Here is a 20308-nt window from a genome sequence, read left to right on the forward strand (position 1 = left end):
CTCTTACTAAGCAAGGAGGTTGCTAGTGCACATTAAACCAGGTTTTATCCAGTGACCTTTTCTTATAATATATTTTCTCTTTCTTAGGACCCTACCAAATCTCCGGTATATGAGGAGGTAAATACCTTCCAGGATAAGCGAAGATCTCTTATGGATTTGTTCCAACCCAGCTTCATTCCTCCACCCCCTGAAATTCAAGCTCCTAGCTTGCAGCCCCCAAATAGTGCAGGTGAGGTGCATCTTCCAAATGTGCCGTAGCTGATTGCATCCAACCTACCTTTAATGTTTAATTCCTATTCCCGTTGCTTCACAGGCCGGTACCTGGAAGGGGACAATTTGGCAAATTCATCCCTTTGCAAGCACACTGCCAGTGTCTTCTTCTCATATAGTGATGTGGTCTGGAGACTGTATGTGCGAAAGGAGGTAAATTCCATCATGAACCCACTTATTGGCACGTCTACACTTTGACAAGGAGGTACAATTATTTCAGATATTGGTCTGATTTGCCCACCTGGGGGCAAAGGTTTTATCATATAGCAGGGCCTATTGAGACTTATTGGACAAGAACCATATTAATCATCCAATATGGCCATCAACCAACAACATTATGGACTAGATATGGGCCAGGTAGGCAGGTCAGTGTGCCCCGTGCACAAGCCAATATGCTGCTGACTCTGAAGGGACCATGAGAGCTTAAGGGTTCTCCACAAAACAAGATGATAAAGCCTGTCTTTCTTTATTTTGCTGTAGATCTTTTATCCGAAGGAGAAGTTTACTCACCCACACTGTCTGAACCTCCTCTGCGAGCAGGTAATCATGGAAAGCAGAGCATCTTATACCGTGTAGTCCCCACCAGCTTCATTACCTCTGTATAAGACATAAGATCAGAATAAAACCAGTCCGATTATTTTATTGCATTATTGGACTGTGCTTATGAATTTACATGGATAGGAACAACCAATAATGTCACTGGTATACACTATACTGTATATGTAATACAGAGCCCATTATACTGTACATAGAGTTAGAATGTCAGCCTTAGGGCAGGACTGCTGCTTTGTGAGAGGAAGAACGGTGGTGTAAACACAGATCATTCTATTCTAAGGATTTTTTTTTCTCCAGATAATTCGCGACACATTCTCCGATTCTGGATTTCGTCTGACAAAGGAGGAAAGGAGGAAGATGAAAGATTTTCTGAGTGAGTTTGATATTGCTAAATGTGGACTGACAAATGCCGGAGGGGCTGCTGTAAGATGGTGGGGGGCTGTTTGTACCTCTGTGTACTTGGAATGGCAGGGCCTATTTTGAATCCTAGTCCAGACTTGATTTTCTGCATAGTACATTGCATAATTATGTCCTTGTAAATACTACAGTATATGCAAACTAGGGATGCACTGAATCCAGAATTTGGTTCAGGATTCAGCCAGGATTTGGCCTTTTTTCAGCAGGATTCAGATTTGGCCGAATCCTTCTGAACCGAATTTGCAAATTAGGGGCGGGGAGGGAAATCGCGTGACTTTTTGTCACAAAACAAGGAAGTAAAATTTTTTTCCCCTTCCCACCCAAATTTGCATTTGCAAATTAGGATTCAGTTCGGTATTCGGCCGAATCTTTCGTAAAGGATTCGGGGGGTTCGGCCAGATCCAAAATAGTGGATTTGGTGCATCCCTAATGCAAACTTAAGGGTGTATTACTGCCTAATTTTGCTTAGTACAACAAAACTTAGTACAACAAAGCTGGATTTTTAGAGGCTATAATACAACCTACATACAGTATTTGTCCTCACTGAGAAGCGTTTTATAGTTGCCCATACCTCCCAGGCTGCTGGTCGTGTCCTCTTCTGCCTTCTCGGGATCATACGCGATCATAACACACTATGGGAAGTTGTATTCAAAGGGCCCTTTACTATAATGTGTGCACAGAAAACCATCTCTTTAAACATGTAGTCTTTCCACACTAAGATGCTTGGGACATAGAATGTTCTTTGGTAGAGTGTTACCTGTTAGATAATAACATACTGTATATATATCATGGAGTAGTTGAATAATGACTTTGGTAAGACATCTGTAATATTATTCCTGGCTCTGGTTCACCCAAGCTCCCTAGATGTGACCTTCCCTACCCCTGACCTTGTAACCTGGGAATGAGGTGACAAGGGGGTATTGACCTTCTACCTCTCCACCCCCAGCTGAGTTTCATGTTGGGACAGATGCCAACTCAATCACTGAGGAGTCCATCAAGAAACGAATTGTGATTGCCGCACGTGACAACTGGGAAAATTACTTCTCCCGCCTCTTCCCAGTCAGGGTGAGTAAAGACTCCTTCCTAATATATTCAACCCTGAGAATATTTAATAGATTAGATTATCGTTTGTGTAAATTTACAATATTCTGCATGTACCTTAGGGCCACCAGTACCCCAATCCTATTACATAATTGACCTAGTAAACTGTAACCAGAATGTCCAAATCACTGTGTTCTGTTTGTAACCTATCATGCTGGGTTTAATAACCAGAGGGGCTGGTGTACTAAAGGGTTCTTTATCTGCCAGATGTGTTGATAAACAAGAAAGTTCCTAGACAAGCTGTAGGATAAAAATGATAAGTAAGTCCAAGTCTTCCCCACTAATTAGGCATACGCTTGGATGTTCTATACTGCTGGTTTCTGGGCTGCTTTTTTCCCCATGATAAAGTAGGGTGTTGACCTTGGACCTGGAGCGTTGTGAGCTGCTTTTCTATTGTACTGGTCTCAGACAGGAGTGTAAAGGAGGTCAGCAGCACAAACAGATCAGGCAGGTCAAACAACAGATCAGGCAGGTCAAACAGAGAGACATCATGTTCCATCTAACAGTTATGTATTACTTTCCCTGGTCCATATAAATCAATCCAACTGTACAAAACTATCAGCCCTTTGTACTAGGTCAAATAGGATCTCCCTTCTCCTTCTGACTCTATCCAGTAGAAGTAAGTGCATTTCATTGTATGCAGTCCAAATATATACAGAATCAGCAAGTGGACAATGTTCTGTTCCATTAAACTTGTTCTTTGTGTTTAGCTGGAGGATGATATAGATCTATTGCTCCTTGGAGTTTCCCACAGGGGCATCCGGCTTGTCAAAGATGTTCAGGCAGCAGGAATCCAACACAGGCACCTGAAGACCCTATGCAGTTACAGGTGAGTAACTTGAGAAATATGGGCTCATGGGGGGAGCTCAATGCTGACCAGGGTCGGCTTCAAGGTGGTAGTCAGGGCCCCCAAGAGGGCCCAAAGGCGATGATGCATATTGGCCGTGGAAAGTGTTTGGCAGCTTATGGGCAGGATTTGGGCATATTTAGATTTGACAGGGCAGATCAAGGGCATGGATACCATGTCCAAGGAGTCTTATTCTACTTGTTGTCAAGTCTCTCCCACAACCATGGGGACCATTGGGACCAGTAATAAAACTGTAGTTTAGGGTCTGCAAGGAGAAGTATATAACTCACCCAGTAGTGTCACTAGATTGGGACGGGCCCTGGTGCGTGGCGCGCCCCCCTCCGTACGGCCACATTTGTCAGTGGCGCACGGGCTGCCGGGGGGCCCTGAGGGGGTGCGGGACCTGGCCCGCTCGCACCCCCTGCTCCGCCGGTAGTTCTGCCACTGAACTCACCACACAAGGGAAGAGTCCCAGGTGCACCGCCCTGAGCCCTCAGCACAGGGAGAGGACAAACCGAAAAAAACCTTTGGAGCAGGCACTCAATGAATGCAATCTTCCACCAGACAGATAAATTCAAAGTGAAGAGTTTATCGTGTCCACAGCCTTATGCATTTCGTGATTAACACTTAATCATAGCCTATGATTAAGTGTTTATCATGAAACATGTAAGGCTGTGGACACATTAAACTCTTCACTTCGAATTAATCTGCCTGGTGGAAGATTGCATTCATTGAGTGCCTGCTCCAAAGGTTTTTTTTACCATTGTGACCAGTGGCTAATAATTGTGGCCCTAGTAGTGTGCTAACAGTCGTATGGGGCTCCATGATTACTGATGGCAGCCATGCTGCTAGCTATAAAGAAGAAGGTTGACTGCTGAGATATGTTGATGATCTCTTATCTTGTCCTACAATGTCCAAGTTTTGCAGATATTCTATCTGTGGAAATGCCCAGCTCCAACAGCCTGCGGTTCTGTTTGCGGCACGAGGAGATTCTGTTGCATTCAGACAGAGCACAGTCCCTCAAGTCTTTAATAGAGCTTTTCCTGCAAGAGCTGGTCAAAGTGAGTATGATGTTTATAGTGGAAAATATTACCAGGTTCCTCAGAACCCCAGCAAACCAATGACTACTATTTTTTCACCCTAGGATTCAAATCATGTAGTTGCTCTGCGCAGTTACGTCACTGATGACAAAAGCCTTCTCCAATTTAAAAAGGGTGACATCATCAAAGTTCTGCCAATGGAGGGCCTGCAGCCAGGTGGGTGGCTATTTGGTTACACTGCCTTTGGGATTTGGGGTGAGTGCTTATTTGTCTGACTCACATAAAGAAGAGGTTAGTAGACTTAAGGGTTCCATGTTTTAGACTTTAAATGACTGACTTTAAATTGTGTACCTGAATCGCATTCATCCCTGCAGGGTGGCAGTTTGGATCCATACGAGGGCGCTCTGGTCTCTTTCCATCTCGCATGGTACAACCAGCAGCAGCCCCAGATTATAACTCAGTGCTAGACCGGAAAGGGGAGACCAGAAAAGCACCACCGACACAAGTCCTGCAAAGGAGCTTAAGCAAAGAGGTACTAAGGGTAAAGAATATGCATGGAATGCTTATATGTGGGAGGGTGAAGGCATGAGCCGAAACCAGCAACAAGTAGTGGTGATGAGACTTCATGTTTAATGGCTGATCTGTCTTATATAATGGCAGAGTGAACCAACAAGTGTGGTATCCGTGGTTACAAAGACTACATACATAACTCCTCCCATTCCAATAGATGCATCTCAATATACTATGGTGGAATTTGCATTGAAATATTTCCGGGAGGCACAGACCATGTGAGTGAAGAGTTCCTTCTAACTCTTGATATGCTTGAGCTGATGTAGGTATTTAATGTGTCTTTTTGGTTCCTTCCCTGAAGGATGGGCTTGAAGGGTATGGCGTCTGAAGGAAAGAAAGCAATTCAGCTTGTACAGCACACAAAGGTAAGGGAAAATGGGGTTTATAAATCTATAGTTACTCAAGGTGAATAAATATCCAAAACAGTAAATAGGCAATTTCACCCTGATGGCTATGGGAGCTGGGGCAGACCTTTAGGTTCTGTTTGTTCCTCACTCTCCTCAAATCATTAAACTGAGGATAAAACAGAAGTATTTAAGGAATGGCTTGGTGGTTCATTGGTTAGTATTGGTGTTTTTTTGGGGGTCCTTAGCTCAATTGTGACCCCGGCACTGAAATTACTTAATGTGTTCCTTTTTGAAGGTTAAGTAATACTCCCTTGCAGTGTTAAAGTTGTGGGTTATTTGCATGTTGCTCCCATGGGTTAAGAAATATGTATAGGAAGGGGTTTGACTGCTGAATGACACAGTGGCTCAGTGGATAGGACTGCAGGAATTGCTGTGTTGTGGTATCCACACAAACTAAGATCAATTTCTTAGTGCATGTTTTAGGCATTAACACCCAAAAGGAACCCATAGATTGAACATACAAACTCCTCACAATGCTGGGGTTGGAAGTGAACTGAGAACCTCAGTGCAAGGCAGTAGTACAATTCACATTGGGGGGGGCAAGAGTTATAGGGGCCCACAAGGTATATGTATTCATATACAATTTGGCAAAACAGGTCAGCGTATAGACATTTTGGGGGCCTAAATAATAATTTGCCGTGGGGCCCAGTAATATATTTCTGTGTGATTACAAATATATATTTTACAAATATATATAGTTCTCCAGAGCCTGCCCCTCAAATAAAAGCAACAAAGTTTTATTCTCACACTTCCCAGAAATGTGGTTCTAGCTAGCAACTTTGCAATTGGTCTTGCAGCCAAAAAACGATTGCTCTGTAACGATATATTGTAATTGTTAATTTGTTTTATATATCTTCCTATTCATGGCCTCTCCTGTTCATATTTCTGTCAAATTCCTGCCTGGTTGTTAGGGTAAATAAGGCCCTAGCAACCAGATAGCTGCTGAACAAAAAGCTAAATTACTAATTGCAAATTGTTTCAGAGTGTCAATGTCTACATCAAATGAAAAGTTAATTCAAAAGTGAGTGGCGGAACTACCGGGGGAGCAGGGGGTGCAAGTGGGCCAGGGTCCGGCAGCTCACGTGCCACTGAAATCCGGGCCGAAAATCACATACGGAGGGGGGCGGGGGGCCCGGCTGCAAGTCCCGCACCAGGGCCTGCCCCCCTCTAGTTACGTTACTGGCTTTAAAGGGTAAAACATAAGCTAATTTACACTAGCTTCATGAGTAACTATCACCCTCAGTATCAGAGAGAGGGGCATGTGGGGTAATTTGAAAACTGTGACCCCCTGGCCACCATCTACACCTCCAAACTGCACCCCCGCTCTACATATCCTGGTCAGGCAATGGGCCCAGTACTGGGGAGCAATCACTCAGAGCCAAAGACAGAAAAGTGGGCAGATACTAAAATTATCATTTAATATCATACAGTGTTACTGGGTTTTTTGCCCATGGGGGGCCCTGTCTGACACTGGCAACTTGGTCCTAACTCCATGTCTTTGTTTTTAGGTTCCAATCAAAGAGTCTCTGATCTATTTTGAAGACATGGAGCTGAATGAACTGTCTGCTAATAATTTCATGAGTGCGTAATGTGTCTGTGCATGTAACTAAACAATTTCTCTTTACTATTTGCTAACCGTGTGCAATCAAACATATCCAAATCTGTTCCGCAGATCTGATGAGATTCATGGGAGACCAGCAATATCGCGAGCAGGATGATTTGGGATGTGTGTTTGAAATCCTGCAGGTACGGAAAAGGGTTCTTGCGAAAGATCAAACACCAGCTGCTTTAAAATATAGCATACTGAGTTACTGAATTATCATTTCATCATATAATTGTAATAATTAATGTAACTACAAGGTTATGTGGGGAGGGGGATGCAAGGCAAGAATTGGCTCAAAATTGCAGCCTTGTGTCTTTATATGGTCACAGAACCCCTCAATGACTTCTAATATCCTTATAATTTACAGTAGAGGGTAAATTATTCCTTATAATACATGGGTTCCTTGTATAACTGTATAGCCTGCAGCCTTGTGCCTTTGTATGGTCACTAAACATATTAGTGACTTCTAATATCCTTATAATTTATAGTAGGGGTACATTATCCCTTATAATACACACAGGGGTGATCCTGGCCCCTCCGCCGCCTGAGGCAGCAGCAGTTGCTGCTGCCCCCCCTCCCCCGGAAATTCACTCTTAAAGTACCAGGAGCAGCATTTTTGCTGCCCCTGGTACCTAGTGGGGCGCTGCTGCCTGAGGCGACAGCCTCAACTCGCCTGATTGGCGAAGCACCCCTGAATACACAAGGGATTCTCCAAGTTCCCTGTATAACTCAGCCTGCAGCCTTGTGTCCTTATATGGTCACAGAGCCCCTCAGTGACTTCATATATGCTATAAATTACAGTTGGGGGGGACATTATCGTTTATAATACATGAGTGATACTTAGAGTTCCCTGTATAATTCAGCTTATAACTTTAACTCCAGCTATGTCGGGAGAAATTTGTGCTGAGAGATGAAATCTACTGCCAAGTGATCAAGCAAATCACAGCAAACCCCAAACAGTGAGTATCCATGTTCAAATACTGTGATTTCTATGAAGCATTCAAATATAGGAAGAGATCATCCAATAGAAAAGTAGTAGCCAAAAGTAAGTGCCTGGAGTTGGCACTTACTCATAGTAAGTGCCCACTCCAGGCACAAAACGCATCAGGCTTATATGTCCTAATAAAGATTTTTTAATTTTATTACTTACTTTTGGCTACTACTTTTGGATGATCTCTTCCTATATTTGAATGCTTCATATATTCCAAAAAGTCTGGCAAGCCCTTGGACTGGGGGTTACCTTGGTAAGAGACCATCCTATAATTTATTCTTTCCGTTCTTTATTGTTTATTTTGTAATTCTTGACTCTGGACAAGAAACGGAGCCACACACCATTATCAAGGCGGTGATGTGTGAATACTGTGATTTCCTCTATTATCTAGAACTCCAAATTCTGCTTTTCTCCTTGGTGATAATGAATAAATCTGAGTTTAATACCTTCTATTAATACAGATTAGCTTTGGTATAGGTTGATTCCAGTCTACTGTTGTCTTTACAGATTAGTAGAATATTCACAAGACAATTATTTTATATATATGTGTTGATGTCCCCCCCCCTCCATAGGGATAGCTGTAATCGTGGCTGGAGAATACTAAGCCTCCTGACGGGATTCTATTTGCCATCCCCCAATTTACTGCCGTGTGTCACCAAGTACCTTCAGGACTGCATCGGAAACTACCAAGGTACCTGCTTATTTATTTAATGAGAGCAAAGCTGGGGGGGGGGGGGCGCCAGGCACATACCTCTCTGTCGCCTACCCCATGTCCGGTCCCCTCTCTCCCCGACTCTGTTCTTTCTGCCCAGTGTATTTGCACTGCTGTGCATGTTGATTCACGTATGTGTGGCGAGCAGCAATTCACGCATGTGCACATCCAGCTGGCGCCGGGACTGGCCAGGTTGCCTAGGGCGCCTGGCCAGGCTCTGGGTCACTGACCCCTTTCTAGAAAAACAAATGCTCTGTAAGGCTACACATTTTTTATTTCTACTTTTTATTACTCATCTTTCAATTCAGGCCTCTCCTATTCATTTTCCAGTCTCTTATTTTAATCAGATTGCTGAAATTGCAAACTGGACAGCTGCTGAATAAAACACTAAACTCAAAAACCACAAATAATAATAAAAGAAAACTAACTGCACCCCTCTATACATCATACTAAAAGTAATATCAAAGGTGAACAACCCCTTTCATAAACTTTTTCTCCCCCCCACAGAGGTGTCCCGGATAAACCAAGAGCACCTCCGCCGAACTGTGCTGTACCATGGACGCAGACATCTTCCATCTAGAGCTGAGATGGATGCTTTGCTGGTAACTGGGGCATGGAGTTTATATAATGTTTGAAGAATAACATTATTGCTTAAGATGGAGGTGGCAGTAAGTAATTGCAGAGAAAGGTTGAGGTGGCAGTAAGTAACAGCGGCAGAGGTTGCTGCAATTGCATAGAATGATGGAGGTAGCAGTAGGTAATCACAGAGAAACGAAGGGGGTTCTGGTAAGGAATTGCAGAGAAGGATGGACGTGGCAGTAAATAATTGCAGAATAATGGAAGTGTTATTTGTTTAGCTTAGAATGATGGAGGTGTTGTTACTAGAGATGTCGCGAACTGTTCGCCGGCGAACTTGTTCGCGCGAACATCGGGTGTTCGCGCTCGCCGGAAGTTCGCGAACGTCGCGCGACGTTCGCCATTTTGGGTTCGCCATTGTTGGCGCTTTTTTTTGCCCTCTCACCCCAGACCAGCAGGTACATGGCAGCCAATCAGGAAGCTCTCCCCTGGACCACTCCCCTTCCCTATAAAAACCGAAGCCCTGCAGCGTTTTTTCACTCTGCCTGTGTGTGCTGAAGAGATAGTGTAGGGAGAGAGCTGCTGCCTGTTAGTGATTTCAGGGACAGTTGAAAGTTTGCTGGCTAGTAATCGTTTTGATACTGCTCTGTTATTGGAGGGACAGAAGTCTGCAGGGGTTTGAGGGACATTAAGCTTAGGTAGCTTTGCTGGCTAGTAATCTACCTTCTACTGCAGTGCTCTGTATGTAGCTGCAGTGGGCAGCTGTCCTGCTTCTGATCTCATCTGCTGACTGCTGCAATAACAGTAGTCCTTGTAAGGACTGCTTTTATTTATTTTTTTGTTGTTTTACTACTACTACTACTACTACTACTATAAGAGCCCAGTGCTATTAGTCTAGCAGTGTTGGGGAGTGGGACTGGTGTGCTAATCTGCTGCTCCTAGTAGTTCAGCAGCACCAACTTTAATTTTTTTTTTTTAATATTCATTTTTTTTTTATTTTACTTTTTTTTATTTTACTACCGCTGTAGTAGTGTATAAGTTGACCTTTTAGGCATTATTTGCCCTGTAGGCATTATTTGCACACTGTTTTCTTCAACCCGCCATCGAGCTGTGTGACCTTGTTCACATTCTGTCTAAATATCCATAATATTACCGTCTCCAGAAAAAACACCGGAGTCACTTTTTTCAAGCAGCCATAATATATTTTACGTAATCCGTATCCACCGCTGTAGTAGTGTATACGTTGACCTTGTAGGCATTGTTTGCCCAGTTTTTTTGGCCACAGCCACTGAAGCACAGAGGCCAGAAAAAATATGCCATATAAATGCTGAAAATAGTAATTTTTTGCCATACGTTGACTCAACGTATATGGCAAAAAATGACTATTTTCAGCATTTATATGGCATATTTTTTCTGGCAACTGTGCTTCAGTGGCTGCGACCAAAAAAATGCATATTTTCTGCATTTATATGGCATAATTTTTCTGGCCTCTGTGCTTCAGTGGCTGCAACCAAAAAAATTTATATTTTCAGCATTTATATGGCATAATTTTTCTGGCAACTGTGCTTCAGTGGCTGCGACCAAAAAAATGCATATTTTCTGCATTTATATGGCATAATTTTTCTGGCCTCTGTGCTTCAGTGGCTGCAACCAAAAAATTTATATTTTCAGCATTTATATGGCATAATTTTTCTGGCAACTGTGCTTCAGTGGCTGCGTCCAAAAAAACTGGGCAAACAATGTCTACAAGGTCAACGTATGGCGAAAAATTACTATTTTCAGCATTTATATGGCATATTTTTTCTGGCAACTGTGCTTCAGTGGCTGCGTCCAAAAAAACTGGGCAAACAATGCCTACAAGGTCAACGTATGGCAGTTGTTTAAAGAGAACAGTAGATTACTAGCCAGCAAAGCTACCTAAGCTAAAATGTCCCTCAAATCCCTGCAGACTTCTGTCCCTCCAATACAGAGCAGTATCAAGCAGATTACTAGCCAGCAAGCTTACTATCATCTGTCCCTGAAATCACTAACAGCTCTCCCCCTACACTATCTCTTCCAAGCACACACAGGCAGATTTTTCAGATACATTTTTGCCCTTGATCCCCCTCTGGCATGCCACTGTCCAGGTCGTTGCACCCTTTAAACAACTTTAAAATCATTTTTCTGGCCAGAAATGTCTTTTCTAGATGTTAAAGTTCGCCTTCCCATTGAAGTCTATGGGGTTCGCGAACCGTTCGCGAACCGCTCGCATTTTTGCGCAAGTTCGCGAATATGTTCGCGAACTTTTTTTCCGACGTTCGCTACATCCCTAGTTGTTACCCAATGTCACTTCCATTTCACATAGTTGAAAATGATTAAAGTGATGACTATAGTTGTATGTATGGAAAAGTAGTAACTGCTGCTGAATGTTTGTTTCCCCTCTCACAGAATGACCGAGTAACTCGGCGACTGATTGTAAACTTACCGGGTGGAGCTGAATTCACCACCAAAATTAAGACTTTCACTGTAAGTAGCTGAACTAGCTTTCTCTTCATTGTCGACATTACTGATCGGCCATTAGGGTCCTGCCTTCAGCTGTCAAGGGACTTTGGGAGTTTAAGTCAAACCTGAGAGTTTATGTCCATTCTCTATTATGTTGCTGGGGTACAGTTTGGGCTACACTCCTGAAAGGTCTCCCAGCTTCTCTCATCTCTTCCCTAGGTGGCAGCTGATGTGGTGCCTGAAATTTGTGAGCAAATAAATGTCTCAGAACCTGAGGAGATTGAGGAATTTGCTCTATTTGCCAACAAGAACAAAGGTACCTTGTTGGAGGAGCTTTACTTTTGACATACACAAGGTCTTGCCCCATAAATTGACATTTCTTGTGAACCCTTCCTTGCAGGTGAAGTAGTACGGCCTCTGCGTGGAGGCGAATATATCCATGACTTCCTGCTGAGGGACAACTCTGTGGACCTTGACTTCCGGCGAGTGACATGGAAAGCCACCCTGAAGGGGCGCAGTGAGCTCTATATCCAATTACACTTCAGCCAGGTATTTGCCTAAGCACAGCAATCAACAGCAGCAGTAATTTGCTTAGGAATTAGTCCAGTTTTCAACCTTTTGCTTCTAGAAGAGGCTCAGTAGGTCATAGATGAGCATGTTCCCTGAGAGTTACTAAAGTCTGTTACAATGTATATGGATCTCATCGGCATTTCTATGATGCTTCTGAGCAGTGTATCAACCAAAAGTAACCAGTGTGGAAAGATGGTGGCCTAGCTTACAGAGTTTGTATGAGGAGTTACATGAAACATTACATTGAGATTAAAAAACAGAAATTATTGGGGAAAAACTTGATTTTTTGTAGTATGCTCTGTTTTGCGAAAGTGAACGTTTCCTTTAACCAAGTCATCAGACAGCTGTTTAACCTTGTTTTCCCGCAATGCCCCCCTAACCATAAACTGTTACTTCTCTTCCACTTTCAGATGTTCAGTGACTACATGCAGGGTAAAGCCTTGTTACTAAGCCCAGCAGATCTTCTGGGGGTGCAGACAGGGAAAGTGGCTGCGATTCTACACAGAATAAACGGCCTTAGCAGCCCACCCAGCAAGTGAGTATGGTAGTATCTAGACAGAAGTACACAGTGTGCTTATAATGTCCGTCAGCAGTGCTAAAAGCAATCAACTTAAAGGGCACCCATGACATCCCCCCCCCACACACACACACACTGGAGGGAAGGAGTTAGACTGCCTACAGTTACCTGCAGAAATGTAGCCTGGGTGGGTACTGTAGGGTCCTGATAACCTCTCCTCCCTACCCTTCCAGGCAGGAGCTTCTGGATTATATTCCCAGCTCAGTGCACAACCGTCTGAACCTACAGGCTGCACAGCAAAACCTCCTTCAGGAGCTCAGAGAGACACAGAACATCTCTGTTCAACAGGCAAAAATCCGTTTCTTGGGTTAGTATGGGGAAATGATTTTTTAATTATGTATTTCCATATCTACCTGTGCTTTGTGTTTACTGATTGATTATACCATGTCACATTCAAGCTGGACGATGGGTAAGTGTTCCTATATCTACTGTTTGTTATTCCTCATGGATCAGAGGCATGAGTACAGCCCTACGGTCCTTGAGGCAAGATCTGTACACTCTACCATAAAGCTTCTGGCTGTGGGTTCTTCTCCTTTAACCAACAGATGCCCTAAAGTATCAACTTCACTCCATGATGATCTAAAGTAGCACCATGGCATGGGGTTATTGTTGCAGGCAATTAGATCAGATCATTTCCCACTGTTACTTTCCAGAAACCGTTTCCGTTCTGCCACTGTTTGAATACAACGTGTACTTTGTGAAGCGAATAAGTGAACCAGGCGTAACATCCCCGTGCTTTGTGGCCATCAACCACCAGCATGTATTGGTCTTGGAGAATAACAGCCAAGTAAGTATAGCGGGCTTCAATCAAATATATATATATATATATATATATATATATATATATATATATATAGAGTTAAAGGAGCCACTGATACCCCCAAGGTAGATTTAATTTCCCTTTCCCCCCATTTATAGGAACCAATTTAATTTCCCTTTCCCCCCATTTATAGGAACCAAGCATGTGTATCAATCTTCAAGACATTCAGAGCATGCGTACAATGCGCCCATTTGACAACAACACACCACCAGGAGTGGAAATGCATTATGGTTCGGCTGCAAACCCTCGCACAATGTGGGTGGAACTCCAGGAGGTATGTGCATAGCGATTGGAGACCATTCAGGGAGAGTTTAGGCAGCCATAATAATAATTTCCTACCAATCCTCTCTACACAGCCATGATAATCATTATTGTCAACCGTTCAGTTATGATAATCTTTGTTGTCAACCAGTCCTCTGTAGACAGCCATGATAATCATTGTTGTCAACGAATCCTCTCTAGACAGCTATAATAAGAGTTGTTTACCATTCCCCTCTAAGCAGTCATGATAATCATTGTAAACCATTCCTCTACATGCAGACACCATAATCATTTTTGTCAACCATTCCTCTCCATTATAATTAACCCACCAATTCTGTTAGCTAACTACCCATCCTAGCCATAAAGTACTAGGCCACTCTCAGTAGTGAAGTCAAACTTTTTGTCAGTTGGGTGTCCCCCTTCCACCCTTCAAATACATTGGATACAATGCCTGAAATTGCCTCGTCTTCCCTTGTCAAGAGACAATATACTCCGCCTTTCATCACTAGATGAATGAAAACGGGTTATTCTAAACATATTTTTTGCCTTTTGCACATTGATAAAGTAAATAAACTTTTAAATTAGTGTGTTATAATGACAAAAGAAAATAAGAAAATCTGGATTTTTGAAATATTAAAACAATTGACAGAATCTAATTTTATCGCAAGACCTATTGTGCTCATTTTTAGTAGATAGGTATTTTTTTTAGGTCTTTACTGTCCTTTAAGAAAAATAAACCCTCAAATCTTCCCCAAGAAAGGGTAATTGATTATGACAAGATTTAACATCCATTTCCATTCTGTTTCCAGGCAAAAGAGCTATATCACACATTGGCCTTGGTCATAGAAAACATGGAGACGGCGCCAACATAGGACTCTGAGAACCCTCTGTCTGTGTAACTTATTTGCATTCTAATTATTTTTGATTTGCAGGTGCCAAGAACAAAATAGAGAAAATAGTTTGAAACTGGGATTGCCCCCATGTGCACTTAAAGTATTATAGCTATGGCACACACCAGAGTAGCTACCAGCTATGCAGCACTTCCCTGTAGAGATAGCCCAAGGGACTTCCCATTCATGTCAATGGGTTTGGATCCAAAGAGCATAGCAACCTTTAACCCACTACATTATGCTACTTGTGCTGGTGCTCTTACATGAAGCTTTTATGAGGCACGGGGGCTAGGATCAGTTAGTCAGACTTTTATTTTTATAATTTGCAATACTACAACTGCAGATATCTTTGTGCAATTGTGTTAAATAACCCCTCCTTACTGAGCTGTATTTAAATAATGAACTATTAAATATAATATAGAGAATATGAGGATTGGTCTCTCACTGTATACACCTGTGGAACCCCCTCTCCTTAGCAGGTGCCTGGAGAAAGGGGAACCGTAAGGCTTTCAGAATATTCAAAGAATGTTGGAGGAGAAGAGGAGCGACAGCTAAAAAATATCATTGGCTTGATTAATGGAAGCTGAACAGGGAGATGTTACAGCTAACATTAAAGGCTCATTTGTAATATGGCCCAAGTAGATAGGTTTCTGTAGTATATACACAGACACCCCCCACTTATACGTAAACTCAATAGTAGTAGAACTCAAAAGTATACAGTATATGTTTCAACAAAGACAGAGGGACATTTTATAACCCCATCCAGATAAATGGGAGTGATTGTTATAAGGATATTTCTTATAAAATAACTTTACACTACATTAAATAAAAGTGTAAAGGCATAAAGGGTTGATGCTGTTCCGTCTGCATTGATATTTTTGGCACAATCCAGAAGTTTGATGGAGCAACAGCTCCTTCTACTGGGCAATCAACCACCTCTACACTACTTTATTTTAGTTTATATCAGCAGGCAGGTTCACTTCCTCTTGAAATCTGGGACACCATAAGAGTCTGGCTTAAATGATCAAAAGTGGTTCTGAGAGTAAGAACTTTTCCACCCAATGTTCTTGTAATAAACAATGAAAGTAGATGAACTTGCCTTAATGTTCTTCCTCACCGTAATCTGTAGATGGTTAATGAGGTAATAAAATATTTGTAAACAAATAATGGTTTCGGTACTTACCTCCAGAACTGGAGAAAATGAGTTGCCACTGTCCCATTTAGACAAGCAGGGGCACCACCAGAGCCAGGTAGCTGAAGAAGCATCATGGCAGCAGACATGAGGCTTAATAGTATCACACTTGGAGAAGTTGGGTTTAGAAACTTGTTTGCTACCTTCATGGTTGGATAGGTAATATGGCTCAATTTGGCACCAATACAAAAGCAGGGTTGGGTACCACCACAGGTACAGGAATGAGTAGGTACCATCACTTTTCACAGATAGGGTTGGGTACCTTCACACCAGCAGGGGCAGCTAGCTACCATCACAGTTAAAGGGATACTATCATGGGGAAACATTTTTTTTTCAAAAAGAATCCGTTAATAGTGCTGCTCCAGCAGAATTCTGCACTGAAATCCATTTCTCAAAAGAGCAAACAGATTTTTTTATATTCAATTTTGAAATCTGACATGGGGCTAGACATTTTGTCAATTTCCCAGCTGCCCATGGTCATGTGACTTGTGCCTACACTTTAGGAGAGAAATGCTTTCTGGCAGGCTGCTGCTTTTCCTTCTCAATGTAACTGAATGAGTCTCAGTGGGACATGGGTTTTTACTATTGAGTGCTGTTCTTAGATCTACCAGGCAGCTGTTATCTTGTGTTAGGGAGCTGTTATCTGGTTACCTTCCCATTGTTCTTTTGTTTGGCTGCTGGGGGGGAAAAAGGAGGGGGTGATATCACTCCAACTTGTAGTACAGCAGTAAAGAGTGACTGAAGTTTATCAGAGCACAAGTCACATGACTTGGGGCAGCTGGGAAATTGACAATATGTCTAGCCCCATGTCAGATTTCAAAATTAAATATAAAAAAAATCTGTTTGCTCTTTTGTGAAATGGATTTCAGTGCAGAATTCTGCTGGAGCAGCACTATTAACTGATTCATTTTGAATTTTTTTTTTTTCCCATGACAGTATCCCTTTAAGATAGGCAGAGTTGAATACAATCTCCAGTTGCAGATAGGTGGGTAGGCACCACCATATTTGGATAGATAGGGTAGTGTAGGTCACCCTTGCAGAGGGGCAGAAAGGTATCATTACTGTTGGATAGGTAGGGTTGGGTAACATCACACTTGCAGAAAGGCAGGTAGGTGCTATCACAGTTGGATAGGTAGGGTTTGCTACCATCAGTTTGAGAGGTGAATCACTGCCCACAAAAATAAATATTTGTTTTGTTTTTATTATGTTTCATACATGTACATTTCCTCTCCACTAACATTTCTGACAAAAGTAAGGCGCTGAGATCTGTGTTAAAGGGGAAGGTTGCCTTAAAATTAACTTTTACTTTGTACAGATGGAACAGAATGATATTAGCACACAATGACCATATTTATCCTTGTTTGGATATGTTTTTATTTAATTTTTTGCCCTTTCTATTCCTCATCACCCCCAAAAAACCTCAAAAAAACGTTATGGCTGCCTACCATTTATGGGCTGTAATGCTAAGCAATCTGTGAGCCCTCTCCTGTTTTTCATTATGACTGCCTGGTTGTTAGGAGTTAGTAAGCCTAGCAACCAGATAGCAGTTTCAATTCCAAACCACCAGGAGAACATAAATATCATGCAGAACATAAATATCAAATATTGTAAAGAAAAAGCTGGTTCAATGTCTACATTTTACTATAATTATAAGGTCAATTTCTCCTTTAAATACCAATAATTCAGACTTACCCGCCCCCCAGACAAGCCAACCTTTTCTTTGAAATGAGATGAGCAGCCTTAAAATGCCAGTTTACCTTACCATGAAACCAGCTGCTAGAAGATATAAAAAGATTGAACAATGGCATGAGGGCTGATAATTATCTGATTGGTTGATATGGATTTCTGTGTGGCTGTTATTATACTTCCCTTTAATAATTAGCAGACATTTATAATCTGAGATCATTTGTGGTCTTTTTAATATTGTAGCTATTGGGTTTGGGATTCAGATATATATATATATCTGATTGTTAGGGTCCTGTTGATCCTAGCTACCAGGTAGCAGCTTTAACCACTGTAATAGGAACTGGAGTGTCTCAAAAGAAACACAAGTAATATAAGTAAAAAAAAATGTACTTGCTGTAATCTGTCAGGGTCAGTGATGTCTGGCAACGAGATGTGACCTGTTAAAAATCATCTACAAATAACAATGTTTATATTGTACTAAAGTGAATATTAAACTAAACTTGCCCTGTAAGAAGGGTAAAGCACCCCTGTGGAGATAGAATGGATAACATCAATACATCTGGGAAACATCAGGCAAACTATGAGTAGCAGCAGAATAAGTATAGATAGACAAAGGTGGATAGTGGTAGTGCCAACCTAATCCACAAGGTGGCACCACTGCAGCAATTACCAGATCCATTGAACATAAGGTACATTTTGAAAGGATTTATATAACACAGTAATAAAGGATATCAAAGGTTTTGGTGGTTCGTTCCCTCTGCCGGTTCCCAAAGAGGTCTGTTCTCCCTCAGACTTGTATAGAAATCCAATTCAGAGTTACGAAGGAAACCAGCGCTCATCCAGCACGAGGTATAGACAAACAAAGGGGCAAGAAAATGATTCTCATATAGTGCAGTATTTTTACATAAATATAGTACACCCCTTTGTGAGATTAGAGTACTTCTAAAAAGGTGCCCTTTTGAAATTATGCTATTTGCCGTGTCACTTATTAGAATTCACACAGTGAAGTGAATCTTATGTGAGGGTACTCACGAACGTTTAAACGAGGTTTAGGCGTTTAGAAAGATAGTTTAACGGTCATCTTCTCAATTCTCTCCAGACTCTGTGGCTTTAAAACAATGCGCTGACAGTGTAAAATCGTCACTTTTTTAATCCCAAAAATAACATTAAAATCCCACTCACAATGTTACTGTTAAAATTTTCACATTAGAACAAAGTCACCACTTCGCCGTCTGTTGGAGTCACTAGGCAGCCAATGTATGAAACGCGTCGGGCAGTGACGTCATCCACGAGCGCACTGGGATACACGAGGCAGCCGAGACGCCGGCTAAACCATCTACATTGGCTGCCTAGTGACTCCAACAGACGACGAAGGGGTGTACTATATTTATGTAAAAATAATGTAAAAATACTGCACTATATGAGAATCATTTTCTTGCCCCTTTGTTTGTCTATACCTCGTGCTGGATGAGCGCTGGTTTCCTTCGTAACTCTGAATTACATTTTGAAAGGAACAGTAACACCAAAAAATGAAAGTTTTTTGAAAGTAATGAAAATATTGTGTACTGTTACCCAGCAGTGGTAAAACTGATCTGTTTGCTTCAGAAACACTACTATAGTTCATATAAACAAGCTGCTGTGTAGCAATGGCGGAAATTGAAAAAAGGCTCTATGGCACAGGTTAAATAATGGATAATAGATAACACCATTATTTTGTACAAAGCTAGTTATCAGCTGTGGAACCTGAGCCTTTTTTCTTTTGAATGGCTGCCCCCATTGCTACACAGCAGCTGATTTATATAAACAATAGTAGTGTTTCTGACGCAATTTTAACAGTGTAGGACAACTCTGCATTTAGGAGTGTAACTACAGAGGAAGCAGACCTAGGAGGGGGCCTAGGAGGTATAGGGGCCCCATGAGGCTCTAATTCATATACAAATCCAATAAATATTGGTAAAACAGGTCGACCTCTAAACATTTTGGGGGCCTGGAAAATAATTTGCTGTGATGCAAAGAACACATAGTCCAAGATGAATCTAGGACTGAGACATATGACTGTCAAGTCAAATCAAGACCATGACTGGAAGACGTTAGATACAAGTCAAGGCCAAGATTGAGAGGTGCTTAGTGAGTTTGGGACTAAGAAGGCATCCTGGCAAGTTTGGAGCTAATAATAAAACTGGATGACTGAAAAAGACACACAGAATGGTAACGACACTTTATATGGCACTGGAAGCAAGACTCTATAAGGGGAATGCAATTAAAAATCGCAAGCGATGATTGAAATGGCATTTTTGCAAATGTTTAGCACTGGCTCACACATGTAAAATCATTTGCTGGCATTGCTAAGGTAGGCGTTAACAGAGTTGGAGTTGTGTTTAATATTTTGTCGAAAAACACGCTTTGCGATTGTGAAAATGTATTACACTTGGTCGCAAACTTTGCAAGGAAGTCGTTGAATTGGTCAAGAAGGATGCAAATAGGGTTGCAATGGTCTTTGTGATTGTTTTTTTGCACTAACAAAACATATTACATTCCTCTATATGTCTGTCATCACAGGAACCAATTGAATTTGAACATAAAGCCAAGATTAAACCAAGTGCAGTAAACAAGGCTAAAAAAAAGACCAGAGAAGCATAAGATGGCTCTTCTGTGCACACTAAATTACTTTATTGAGCACAACAACATCGTAAGACTTACCTTTTCATTGTAACTTAATTTTCCACCTTCTGTCTAGTCAGC

At 41.8% G+C, this 20308-nt stretch overlaps 1 protein-coding gene across 1 annotated transcript in view; it reads left to right on the top strand.

Moving 5' to 3' along the window:
- Positions 1-15113, top strand: part of LOC121399059 (unconventional myosin-XVB-like) — a 34914-nt gene extending 19801 nt beyond the window's left edge. Inside the window, exons 19-42 of the mRNA XM_041578868.1 lie at positions 88-229; positions 314-423; positions 751-810; positions 1123-1198; positions 2189-2307; positions 3054-3172; positions 4110-4251; positions 4335-4446; positions 4605-4762; positions 4891-5018; positions 5102-5165; positions 6716-6788; positions 6880-6953; positions 7693-7769; positions 8374-8492; positions 9021-9115; positions 11517-11594; positions 11790-11886; positions 11971-12119; positions 12551-12675; positions 12891-13024; positions 13371-13504; positions 13671-13811; positions 14608-15113. Coding sequence (XP_041434802.1) covers positions 88-229; positions 314-423; positions 751-810; positions 1123-1198; positions 2189-2307; positions 3054-3172; positions 4110-4251; positions 4335-4446; positions 4605-4762; positions 4891-5018; positions 5102-5165; positions 6716-6788; positions 6880-6953; positions 7693-7769; positions 8374-8492; positions 9021-9115; positions 11517-11594; positions 11790-11886; positions 11971-12119; positions 12551-12675; positions 12891-13024; positions 13371-13504; positions 13671-13811; positions 14608-14670 — 2589 coding nt within the window. The 3' untranslated portion in view covers positions 14671-15113. The remainder of the gene's footprint in view (positions 1-87; positions 230-313; positions 424-750; positions 811-1122; positions 1199-2188; positions 2308-3053; positions 3173-4109; positions 4252-4334; positions 4447-4604; positions 4763-4890; positions 5019-5101; positions 5166-6715; positions 6789-6879; positions 6954-7692; positions 7770-8373; positions 8493-9020; positions 9116-11516; positions 11595-11789; positions 11887-11970; positions 12120-12550; positions 12676-12890; positions 13025-13370; positions 13505-13670; positions 13812-14607) is intronic.
- Positions 15114-20308: the final 5195 nt, after the last annotated feature.

This window comes from Xenopus laevis, chromosome 9_10S (assembly GCF_017654675.1).
Source record: "Xenopus laevis strain J_2021 chromosome 9_10S, Xenopus_laevis_v10.1, whole genome shotgun sequence".
Taxonomy (NCBI): domain Eukaryota; kingdom Metazoa; phylum Chordata; class Amphibia; order Anura; family Pipidae; genus Xenopus; species Xenopus laevis.